The sequence below is a fragment of the Tachypleus tridentatus genome, chromosome 7 (genome assembly GCF_004210375.1).
Source record: "Tachypleus tridentatus isolate NWPU-2018 chromosome 7, ASM421037v1, whole genome shotgun sequence".
NCBI lineage: Eukaryota > Metazoa > Arthropoda > Merostomata > Xiphosura > Limulidae > Tachypleus > Tachypleus tridentatus.
In genome coordinates this window covers 106,586,058-106,599,431 of record NC_134831.1, presented here as the reverse complement: position 1 = coordinate 106,599,431, position 13,374 = coordinate 106,586,058, and the positions used below count along the sequence as shown (strand labels likewise).

General features: G+C 31.6%; 1 protein-coding gene across 10 annotated transcripts in view; it reads right to left on the bottom strand.

Moving 5' to 3' along the window:
- Window positions 1–12,053: 12,053 nt before the first annotated feature.
- Window positions 12,054–13,374, bottom strand: part of LOC143256333 (cell adhesion molecule DSCAM-like) — a 288,884-nt gene continuing 287,563 nt past the window's right edge. For all 10 annotated transcript variants that reach the window (XR_013031259.1, XR_013031258.1, XR_013031260.1 and 7 more), the window contains one exon: window positions 12,054–13,327. Coding sequence is in view for 3 of the 10 variants with exons in the window: in XM_076513421.1 (XP_076369536.1) it covers window positions 13,243–13,327 (85 nt within the window). In the remaining 7 variants the exon portion in view is untranslated. The remainder of the gene's footprint in view (window positions 13,328–13,374) is intronic.

Sequence of the window (13,374 nt, the reverse complement as noted above, 5' to 3'; positions counted from 1 at the left end):
GGCTATCTGTGCTAGCCGTCCCTAATTTAGTAGTGTAAGACTAGAGGGAAGGCAGCTAGTCATCACTACCCACAGCCAACTCTTGGGCTACTCTTTTACCAACGAAAAGTGGGATTGGATTGACCGTCACATTATAACGCCCCCACGGCTGGGAGGGCGAGCATGTTTAGCGCGACTCAGATGCGAACCCGTGACCCTCAAATTCCGAGCGCATGCCTTATCGCGCTCGGCCATGCCAGGCTAGTATTTTCATTAGTAAGGTTTGTTTACTATGAAGGAATAATTTTATATATCAATAATTTGACAGTTGAAAATGTTCATTATATTTTCCTTTAACAGCTAACTAATAAAGATTTGGCACAAGAAACCGATGTTTTAATTTTTTTCTTTATGTATATCGTTTTTATTAAAATGCAGCAACAGTATTCAAAAACTCAACTGTAGTTTTTATGCAACCATTATAAGCTATGCCCACAGTTTTTGTGTCAATTATGTTACTGTGAGGAAAGACGCTTGAACATAACTTACAGGAACAACTGAGTGGTCCTCATTCAGCAGGTGGGCGTTGTCAGTGTTAATGCTGAACATTTTGGCGGGACCCTCAATTGAGGTTGGTATATTTCAATAATTCAAGTCAGCTTCCTCGATATCGAGAAAGCGTTCGACACTGTATGGCACGATGGTCTAAGGTTCCGTATGTATGAAATGGAACTACCGCGTGGAATTATTCGCTGGTTATCTAACTTTTTGGAAAATATAAAATGTAGAGGGAACTTTCTCGGAGTTCTTCACTCCAGAAGCTGGCGTCCCTCAAGGAGGAGTGGTTAGCCCTATTCTCTTCATTATGTATGCAAATAATATGCCACTCAAAGACCCAAACCATGGATACGCGTCACAGTTCGCTGATGATGTAGCAATTCGGAAAAGTACCTCAACACCAGAAATAGCAGCCACTAACTTACAACCCCAACTAAATGTGAATATTGTGAAAAATATAGAATTAAAATAAACACAGCAAAGACATAATTAATAATATTTTCAAAATCAACAAAACATCAAAAAGTTCAACCCCAGATCTACATGAACGTAAAGCTTCTCCAAACTGCTACATCTACAAAATTTTTAGAACAGAAATCCACCAAAAAATTATCCATACTGGACTATATTCCATTCCTTGGGACTCAGCACATGAAACAAAACAAAAACTCAACATACTAAGAAACCAAATAAACACAGCCATAAAACTATGCTCACCAGATAAAATTAACGATGAATTAGACCAAATAAAACAAATCTTCATCAACATCAATAAGTTTCCTCCACAAACCGTAAAAAACATTATATGCACACACCTAGACAGAAAGCAAAATCAACCAACAAAAGTAAATATATCTCACGAATCAAAAAACCACGAAACCATATACTGCTGTATACCATATATTCCCGACATCAGCAGACAAATAATCAACATTTGGCAAAAACTAATAACAAAATATGACATTCCAGTTAATTCCAAATTTATTCAAAAACCAGGCACAAAACTGAGGTCTATACTATGTAAAAACTACACTGACAAACACCACACCAACATTATTTATAAAATACAATGTGATAACTGCCACAACTTCTATATTGGAGAAACAAGTAGAAAAATGGAAACCAGATTCAAAGAACATAAAAAGTCACTTTCACACGTTTTCGAACACTGCAAGTCAAATAAATACAACATAACCATAGAAAACACTCAAATACTAAATAAAGAAACAAACATAAACTAACGCAAAATTAAAGAAGCCTTACTTATACAACAACTTAAACCCAAAATAAACCAATATAAAGGAACGCCTTTATATCTATATTAAATATAATAAAATAAAATTATATATTCAAACATCTAACACCGCCCTCTACATTCCGACACTCAGTTACACAACCCCTTTTAAACATGTGGTCAGCTTCCGGTCAGTTACCTCTTTCTTTGTGAACCTGACGATGACCGAAGAAGGTCGAAACGTTGTTCATTCTTTTATGTAAAATATTTTCTCAACCCAAACGAGCCGTTTTTACATATATATTTCTCTACATGTGGGTTTTCTCGACATCACTGAATCCACTTTTGTATGAAGTGCATATATATTTAGTTTGTTTGTGTGTTAGTACAGATTTCCTTACGTATAAATTTATGTGTGAAAATGTGTTGCTCTAATTCTATTTTACAAACAAAAGAAAATCCATTTCTATACAAAATAAGAAAGTAAACAAATTATTAAACTTTGTAACTGAGTTCACAAATACTTTGGACCCCAGTCAATGAAAGTCTCTCCAACAGAAGCTTTGAATATTAAAAAGTAGTGCCCTCTGACGTTTGTAATTCTTAATGATGCTATTATTTTTTCCACAATAAACCTTTTTATTATAATAGATTTTTATTTTGTTGATGCTGGTCATGTAATGACCAATATATGTTAAAACTATGTTATTTACACTTCTAAAGAGTGAATTATTAAAGGCTGTATATACACTCTTCAAAAAAAGAAACCCAAAAGGGATATTTTTGTTATTTTAAAGAGAAATATATGTAATAACGTTACAAGCTCAGAGTATGTGATGTTACACGTGTTAAGGCACTGATTGTCAGACCAAAATGACAATAAAAGTTGTGCACTTTGAAAACGGAGGAAAACATCGTATGTTTCGCCAAAACGCATGCGTGTCCAATAAATTTGTTTGAGAGATCTGCATGTTCTGCAAGTGCAACATGTGCAAAAACCCTATAAAAGTGACGAGTTCTCGGTTTCCATAGCTCAGTGTTAAGCTACCGACACACAATACAGTTACGCCAAGACTGACTGAAGCACAACGCAACAACGCCATTGGTCGTTTGGAAGCAGGCGTATCTCGATCAGATGTTGCCAGAGCTGTGAATGTCACCCAAGCACCATCACAAGGCTATGGAATCGTCACCAACAACATGGATCAATTTGTGACCGTCCACGATCTCGCAGAACTCGTGTGACCACGCCCACACAAGATCGCAACATCCGGTTACGTCACCTTCGGGATAGGACCACCACTGCAACGTCTACTGCCTCAACCATACTAGGGCTGCGTAGGATTTCCGATCAGACCGTACGCAACCGTCGACGAGATTCTTAGGCCTCATGTGCAACCCATCATGGCGAACGTCAACGACGTTTTTCAACATGATAACGCCCGTCCTCACACAGCCCGACTCACCACTGTCTTCTTGAGACACCACAACATCAACGTTCTTCCCTGGCCCTCCAGATCACCAGATTTAAACCGCATCGAACATCTTTGGGACGAGTTGAACCAACGTCTGCGACGGCGACAACCTCAACCGCAGACTCTACCTCAGCTTGCAGCAGCTATGCAGGCTGAGTGGACAGCCATTCCACAGGATGTGATTCGTCATCGCTTCCATGGGCAGGAGATGCCAAGCAGTTATTGATGCTCACGGGGGACATACTCGTTATTGATGTTGAGTGACGTTCAACTTCAACTAGTGAGCGTGGACTTCGCCTTTGCAGACTTTGGATGTTCAGCAGTGAATGTGCAAAGTTTCACACATGTCATACAGAACTACCCGGAATAAGCTTGTTAACAATATGTCTCAAATTTTGCCTTTGGCGTTTCTTTTTTTGAAGAGTATATATTAAAACAGTGTTATTTACACTTGTAAACAGTGTATTATTAAAAATTGTACATATATTAAAACTATTATTTACACTTGTAAACAGTGCATTGTTTAAAACTGTATTTATATTAAAACTGCTATTTACGCTTGTAAACAGTGTATTATTAATAACTGTGCATGTGTTAAACTGTTATTTACACTTGTAAACAGTGCATTATTAGAAAGTGTGCAAGACTTAAAACTGTGTTATTTAGTTGTAAACAGTGCATTATTAGAAATTATATAATGTTAAAATTGTGTTATTTACACCTGTAAACAGTGCATTATCAAAAACTATATGTGTTAAAACTATTTTATTTACACTTGTAAACAATGCATTGTCAAAACTGTTATTTACACTTCTAAACAGTACATTATTAAAAACTCTATATATGCTAAACTTGTGTTATTTACACTTGTAGAGAGTGTGTTATTAAAAACTGTACATATGTTAAAACTGTGTTATTTACACTTGTAGAGAGTGTGTTATTAAAAACTGTACATATGTTAAACTTGTGTTATTTACACTTGTAAACCTGCATTATCAAAAACTGTACATATGTTAAAACTGTTTTATTTAGGCTTGTAAACAGTACATTATTAAAAATTCTATAGATTTTAAAACTGTGTTATTCACACTTGTAAACAGTGCATTAATAAAGGCTGTATATATGTTAAAGCTGTTATTTACCCTTGCAACAGTGTATTGTTGTAGGCTGTATATGTGTTACAACTGTGTTATTTACACTTGTAAAGAGCACATTATTAAAAATAGTACACATATTAAAACTGTTATTTACACTTGTAAAGAATGCATTATTAAAAACTGTATATACATTAATCTTGTGTTATTTGCAGTTTTAAACAGTTCATTATTACAAACTCTACATATGTTAAAATTGTGTTATTTACTCTTGTAAACAGTGAATTATTGAAAATTATGCATCTGTTGAAACTTGGTTATTTACACTTGTAAACAGTGCATTATTAAAAAGTTTACCTATATTAAAGCTATGTTATTTACACTTGTAAACAGTGCATTATTAAAAATTTTACCTATATTAAAGCTATGTTATTTACACTTGTAAACAGTAAATTATTAGAAACTGTACATATGTTTGTTTTTGAACTTTGTGCAAAACTACTTTAGGGCTAACCGCACTAGCCGTCCCTAAATTAGCAGTGTAAGACTAGGGGGAAAGCAGCTAGTCATCACCACCCACTGCCAACTCTTGGGCTACTCTTTTACCAACGAATAGAGAAATTGTCCATCACATTATAATGCCCCCACAGCTGAAAGGGCAAGCATGTTTGTGCTGTGAGGGAGATTTGAACCTGCGACCCTCAGATTATGAGTAAAACACCTTAACCCACCTGGCCATGCCAGGTCCTGTACATATGTTATAACTGTGTTATTTACACTTGCAAACAATGTATTGTTAAAAACTGGATATATGTTAAGCTTGCATTATTTAAACCTGTAAACAGTGCAATATAAAATATTATACATATGTTAAAACTGTTATTTACACTTGTAAAGAGAACATTGTTAAAAACTGTGTTATTTGCACCTGTAGAAAGTGCTTTATTAGAAACTGTATATGTTAAAAATGTTATTTATACTTGTAAACAGTTCATTATTAAAAATTGTTCATGTTAAAACTGTGTTACTTACACTTGTAAACAGTGATTTATTAAAATTTGATCATATGTTAAAACTGTGTTATTTACACTTGTAAACAGCACATTATTAAAAATAGTATATATGTTACAACTGTTGTTTACACTTGTAAGCAGAGCATTATTAAAGTCTTTAAATGTGTTAAAACTGTGATATTTACACTTGTAAAGAGCGCATTATTAAAGGCAATATATATGTTAAACTGGTGTTGTTTACACTTATAAACAGTGCATTATTAAAAACTGTACATATGTTAAAATTGCATTATTAAAAATTGCATAATGGTAAGCCTGTGTTATTTACACTTGTAAACAGTGCATTATAAAAAAATTGTACATATATAAAAACTGTATTATTACACTTGTAAAAAGTGCATTATTAAAACTGTATATATGTTAAGCATGTATCATTTACAATTGTAAACAGTGCATTATTACAAACTCTATATGTGTTAAAACTGTGTTATTTACACTTGTAAACATTGCATTATTTAAAACTTTACCTATGTTAAAGCAATGTTATTTACCCTTGTAAACAGTGAATTATTAAAATTTGTATATATGTTAAAATTATGTATTTAACTTGTAAACAAGGTGTTATTGAAAACTGTATATATGTTAAAATGTATTATTTTTACTTCTTAAGAGTGCATAATAAAAACTGTATATATCTCAAACTTGTGTTAACAATGTATTATTGAAAACTGTACATATGTTAAAACTGTGTTATTTACACTTGTAAAGATTGAATCATTAAAAACTTTATATATGTTAAACTTGTTGTAAACAGTTGTAAAAAGTGCAATATTAAAAACTCTACATATGTTAAAACTATGTTATTTACACTTATAAACAATGAATTATTAAAAATTACACATAGGTCAAAACTTTGTTATTTACTCTTGTAAACAGTGCATTATTAAAAACTGAACATATGTTAAAACTGTGTTATTTACATTTGTAAACAGTGCATTATCAAAATCTTTATATGTGGTAAAACTGTGTTATTTACACTTGTAAACAGTGCATTATTAAAAATTCTCTATATATATATATATATTACGTTTATATTAAATTCTAAAGAGTTGATACTGGGCCAGTTTATGGTGTTTGAAACTCGTAGCTATATAGTAACATACAAAGTGTTGTTTATTATGCCAGAATCCATTGTATGAAACTTTTGTAGTGTTACAGTAAATTATAAAATGTTGATAATTGGATCCATTTCTGGTGTTTCGAACTGTTGTAATTCTACAGTGAATTATAAAATGTTGATTACTGGGCAAGTTTGTGGTTTTTCAAACTTTTGTAGTTTTACAGTAAGTTATAAACTGTTGATTATTTGGCCAGTTAATGGTGTTTAAAACTTTTGTAGTTTAATATTAAATTATAAAATAGTGATAACTGGGCTCAATTTTAGTATTTGAATCTGTTATAGTTTATTGTTGAATTATAAACTCTTGATTACTGGGCCAGTTTATAATGCTTGAAGCTGTTATAGGTTTATATGAATTTATGAATTGTCGATTGTTGGACCTGTTTCTGGTGTTTGAAGTTTTGTAGTTTTATATTAAATTATAAAGTATTAATTACTGGGCCAGGTTCTAGTGTTTGAAACTGTCGTAATTTTACACAAAATTATAAAGAGGTAATTACTGGGACCAGTTTATGGTGTTTGAAGCTCATAGTTTTATAATAAAAGAAAAAGTGTTGTTTTATGGGACAGAATCTGTGGTTTGAAACTTTTACAGTTTTACAGTAAGTTATGAAATGTTGATAGCTGGACCCATTTCTGGTGTTTCAAACTGTTGTAGGTTTACAGTAAATTATAAAACGTTGATTACTGGGCCAGTTTATGTTTTTTTTTAAACGTTTATAGATTTACAGTAAGTTATAAAGTGTTGATTATTTGGCCAGTTTATGGTCTTTCAGACTTTCATATTTTACATTAAATTATAAAATAGTGATAACTGGGCCCATATCTGGTATTTGAGATTATTATCATTTTATATTTAATTATAAAGTGTTGTTTACTGGGCCATTTTATATTGTTTGAAACTGTTGTAGGTTTATATTAATTTATAAAGTGTTGATTGTTGGACCTGTTTCTGGTGTTTGAAATTATGTACTTTTATATTAAATCATAAAATGTTGATAACTGGACCCACTTCTGGTGTTTGAAACTGCTTAATTTCACAGTAAGTTATAAAACGTTGATTATTGGGCCAGTTTATATTGTTTGGAACGTTTCTAATTTTACAGTAAATTATGAAATGTTGATAACTTGACCCACTTATGGTGTTTCAAACGTTTGTAGTTTTACAGTAAAGTATACTGTTGATTACTTGGCTAGTTTATGGTGTTTGAAAAGTTTGTAGTTTTACCGTAAATTATAAAGTGTTCTTTATTAGGCCAGAATATTTTATATCAAACCATTGTAGTTTTTAATTAAATTATAAACTGTTGATTACTGGGGCAGTTTTGTGTTTCAAACTTTTGTTATTTTACAGTACATTATAAACTGTTGTTTACTGAGTAAGTTTCTGGTGTTTGATACTTTTGTAATTTTACAGTAAATTATAAAATGTTGATATCTGGACCCATTTTTCCTATTTCAAACAATTTTTAGATTTATAGTAAATTTAGTTGTTGATTACTGGGTCAGTTTATGGTGTTTGAAACATTTGAAGTTTTACAGTAAATTATAAAATGTTCATAATTTTACACATTTCTGGTGTTTGAAACTTTTGTAATTTTACAGTTAATTATGGTGTTGATTACTAAGCCATTTTATGGTGTTTGAAACGTTTGTAGTTTTACAGTAAATTATAAATTGTTGTTTATTGGGCCAGAATCTGGTGTTTGAAACTCTTGTAGCTTTACAGTAAATTATATTATTGATTACTGGGTCAGTTTATGGTGTTTCAAACATTTCTAGTTTTATATTGAATTATAAACTTTTGATTATTGTACCAGTTTATTGTGTTTTAAACTTTCGTAGTTCTACATTAAATTATAAAATGTTTGTAACTGGACCCATTTCTGGTGTTTCAAACTTTTGTAGTTTACAGAGAATTATAGTGTTGATTACTAGGTCAGATTATGGTGTTTGAAACATTTAAAGTCTTACAGTAAATTATAAAATGTTGATAATTGGACGCATTTGTGGTGTATGAAACTGTTGTAGTTTTACAGTAAATTATAGCATTGATTATTGGGCGAGTTTATAGCATTTTAAAGGTTTGTAATTTTGTAATAAATTATAAAGTGTTGTTTATTGGGCCAGATTATGGTGTTTGAAAGATTTGTAATTTTACACTATATTATAAAATGTTGATAACTGGACCCACTTATGACGTTTGATACATTTGTAATTATACAGTAAATTTTAAAATGTTGATAACTCGACCAGTTTATGGAGTTTGAAACTGTTGTAGTTTATAGTGAATTATAGTGTTGATTACTGGGCCAGATTATGGTGTTTGAAACTGTTGTAGTTTATAGTGAATTATAGTGTTGATTACTGGGCCAGATTATGGTGTTTGAAACTGTTGTAGTTTATAGTGAATTATAGTGTTGATTAGTGGGCCAGATTATGGAGTTTGAAACTGTTGTAGTTTATAGTGAATTATAGTGTTGATTACTGGGCTGGATTATACTACTTAAAACATTTGCAGTTCTATAGTAAAATATAAAATGTTGTTTATTGGACACATTTCCGGTGTATGAAAATGTTTTAGTTTTACAGAAATTATGGTGTCAATTACTGGGCCAGTTTATCATGTTTGAAACTTTTGTAGTTTTAAAGTAAATTATAGTATTAATTATTGTGACAAATTAACAGTATTTGAAAGGTTTGTAATTTTACAATAAATTGCAAAATGTTAATAATTAGACCCATTTCTGGTTTTAAACTATTGTAGTTTTACAGTAAATTATATTATTGATTACTGGGTCAGTTTATAGTGTTTGAAACATCTGTAGTTTTACAGAAAATTTTAAAATGTTAATAACTGGGCCTGTTTCCTGGTGTTTCAAACTGTGAAAGTTTTATATTGAATTATAAAGTAATGAGTAGTGTGCGAGATCATGGTGTTTGAAAAGTTTGTAGTTTTACAGTAAATTATAAAGTTTTGTTTATTGGGCTAGAATCTGGAGTTTACACTTTTGTACATTTATAGTAAATTATATACCCGTTGACTACTACGCCAATTACTGGTGTTCAAATTTTTGGAGTTTTACTGTAATTTATAAAATGTTGATAACGGGACCCATTTCTGTTGTTTGAAACTGTTATAGTTTTATATTGAATTATAAAGTGTTGATTACTGGGTCAGATTATGGTTTTTGAAACGTTTATAGTTTTACAGTAAATTATAGTGCCAATTTTTGAGCCACTTTATGGTGCTTGAAATTTTTGTAATTTTACAGTAAATTATAAACTCTTGATTACTGGACCAGTTTCTGATGTTGGAAACGTTTGTAGTTTTACATTATATTATAATGGTTAATTATTGGGCCAGAATGGGCCCTTTTCTGGTGTTTCAAAGTGTTGCAGTTTACTGTTAATTACAGTGTTGATTACTGGGCCAGATTATGCTGCTTAAAACATTTGCAGTTTTACAGTAAAATATAAAATGTTGACACTTGGACACATTTCTTGTGTTTCAAACTGCTGTAGTTTTACAACAAATTATGGTTATAATTACTGGGCCAGTTTGTTATGTTTGAAACGTTTGTATTTATACAGTAAATTATATTCCATTGATTACTGCGCCAGTTTATGGTGTTTGACATTTTTGTAATTTTACAGTAAATTATAAAATGTTTATTGGGCCAGAATCTCGTGTTTGAAACTTTTGTAATTTTACAGTAAATTATATTCCATTGATTACTGCGCCAGTTTATGGTGCTTGACATTTTTGTAATTTTAAAGTAAATTATAAAATATTAATTACTGGACCAGTTTATGGTGTTTCAAACTTTTGTAGTTTTACAGTAAAGTATAGTGTTGATTAATTGGACAAGTTAATGGTGTTTGAAGGGTTTATAATTTTACAGTAAATTATAAACTGTTGATAACTGGACTCATTTCTGGTGTTTGAAACTGTTGTAATTTTACAATAAATTATAAAATATTGATTATTAGACCCATATCTGGTGTTTGAAACAGTTGTAGTTTTACAGTAAATTATAAATTGTTATTACTGGGCCATTTTCTGGTGTTTTACAAAATAATTAATTTTCCCAGATACAAGTATTTTACTGAAGAGTATTACAACTTATTCTGTACAATACACATATTCTTTGTGTACAGCATGTATAAAACCTACACCTAAATATCATTCACTTGATCTCTAAGTACTTTTTATACACCTCTCTTCTAATATTGTATTTTTAATTCCAGTTTCTGCTGTATAAAGTTCGAAAACCGTGGAAGATTGATTGTTTAAAATTTTCAAAAGATTGTATAGTTCCTTAAAATATAATATTTCACATAGATTAACAAACTTTCGTGTATATCTATGGCCCTCCCTAAGAATGATAACAAAAAAACAATATATCTTTAAATACGTGAAATATAAACGTAGAGCAATTTACAGAAACTTTTTCATATCTAGTATTCGATGGTATGGTTAAGTAAAAGAAATATGTTTGAACCTCGTATTAAATCTTTGTTTAGACTAGAATCGACGCATAAAATCATTCATCAAAATTGTTTCGTTTCTGGGTATTTAGTTTCATACAAAAGTCAGGAAAACAGTATAAAGGTATTATCACTAGATGGCAGCACCATTAGATGAACTTTAAATGCCTTTTTTTTTTTTTTGTTGTTTTGAATAAAGCACAAAGCTACACAATGGGCTATCTGTGCTCTGCCCACCACGGGTATCGAAACCCGGTTTTTAGCGTTGTAAGTCCGCAGACATACTGCTGAGCCGCTGGGGGGCCTTTAAATACCAAATGAACAAGTTATTTGTTTTTTGTTGAATTTCGCGCTAAGCTACAAAAGATATATCTGCGCTAGCCGCCCTTAATTTAGCAGTGTAAGACTAGCGAAAAGGCAGCAAGTCATCATCACCCACCGCCAACTCTTGGGCTATAAACGAAAGGGATTCGAATCCGTAGCCCTCAGATTACGAGTCGAATGCCTTAACCACCTGGCCATACCATGCACTGAATGAACCAGGAAATGAATTTTACTTAAAATCAAGTTCGAATTTATGGTGTTTTAAACATAATGACATTTCCTTTTGTAAATTAAAACCATGTCACGAACGACTACAATGAATAAAAATATATATTTTACAATGTTGAAATCGGAACTAAGTCTTTCTACCTGAATAATTTGTTTGCTTACTGTTGTAATAAGATTTCATAGTGAGTAGAACAAGTATTGTAAAGTGCAGAAAAATTTAGTTACATGCCACCAGATAGCGCTATTAATTAGCAATGCTGAAGTTTTAGTTTTTATTTCTGTTGGAGAATAACATACTAGGACTTATTACCCCCAACATTAGATTATTTACATAAAGATATAGCTTGCCTCTAACGTTACGGCCTCCAGTGGCACAGCGGTATACATGTAGATTTACAATGCAAGAAACCAGTTGTGGGCAGAATACAGAGAGTCCTTTATATAGCTTTGTGCTTAACTAGAAACAAACAAACAAACTTTAACGGAACACAGTTTCATATTCTTTCATATTACATTTTGTAGTTGAAGTAAATATTCATTTTTGACGATGGCTACGTTGTGAAAGCGTAACCATTGTTACATTGAAAACTGTCTGTCATGTTTCAAAATCAGTGTAACTATAGATCTTAGTTAGGTGTCCCTTACCTAATCCGTATAGATCATGTCATCAACTAAAGACATTAGTTAGATATCCGGTAGCTCATCGATACAGATCATGTCAGTATAATTAAAGATCTTAGTTAGATGTCCGTTATCCCTACAGATCATGTCATTGCAACTAAAGATATTAGTTAGATGTCCGTTATCCGTACAGATCATGTCATTGCAACTAAAAATATTAGTTAGATGTCCGTTATCCGTACAAATCATGTCATTGCAACTAAAGATACTAGTTAGATGTCCGTTATCCGTACAGATCATGTCATTGCAACTAAAAATACTAGTAAGATGTCTGTTATCTCATCCATACAGACCATATCAGTGTAATTAAAGATCTTAGTAAGATGTCTGTTATCTCATCCATACAGACAATATCAGTGTAATTAAAGATCTTAGTTAGATGTCTGTTATCTCATCCATACAGATCATGTCAGTATAATTAAAGATCTTAATTAGATGTCCGGTATCTTCTCTATACAGATCATGTCAGTGTAATTAAAAATCTTAGTTAGGTGTCCGTTATCTCATCCGTACAGACCATATCAGTGTAATTAAAGATATTAGTTAGATGTCCTTTATCTCATCCGTACAGATAATGACAGTGTAATTAAAGATGTTAATCAGATGTCCATTATCTCATTTATTCAAATCATGTCAGTGTAACTAAAGATATTAGTTAGATGTTCGTTATCTCATTCTTACATATCATGCATGTCATTGTAATTAAATATCTTAGTTAGATATCCGTTATCTCATCCATACAGATCATGTCAGTGTAACTAAAGATATTAGTTAGATTCCGTTATCTCATTCATACAGGTCATGTCAATGTAATTAAAAATCCTAGTTTGATGTCCATATTTGGTCAGTAACTTGACTGTCATTTCATTAGTAGAGGTTCTGTCAATGTAACTCAAGGTTTCATGCAAATATACGTCATCTCATCAGTACGGTGAATAAAGATCTCCAGGCACATTACACCAGAAGGTTCATAACCAAAGTTCTCTCATCTCATCAGTACCGGGTGTGTCAAACTTACTGAAGGTCCCCAGCCGAATCTGTTCTGCGCAGAAATCCTAAAACAATAAGTCCTGAAAATATAAAAGTATGAGTATGTAAAAAAATATGATCGCTAAAA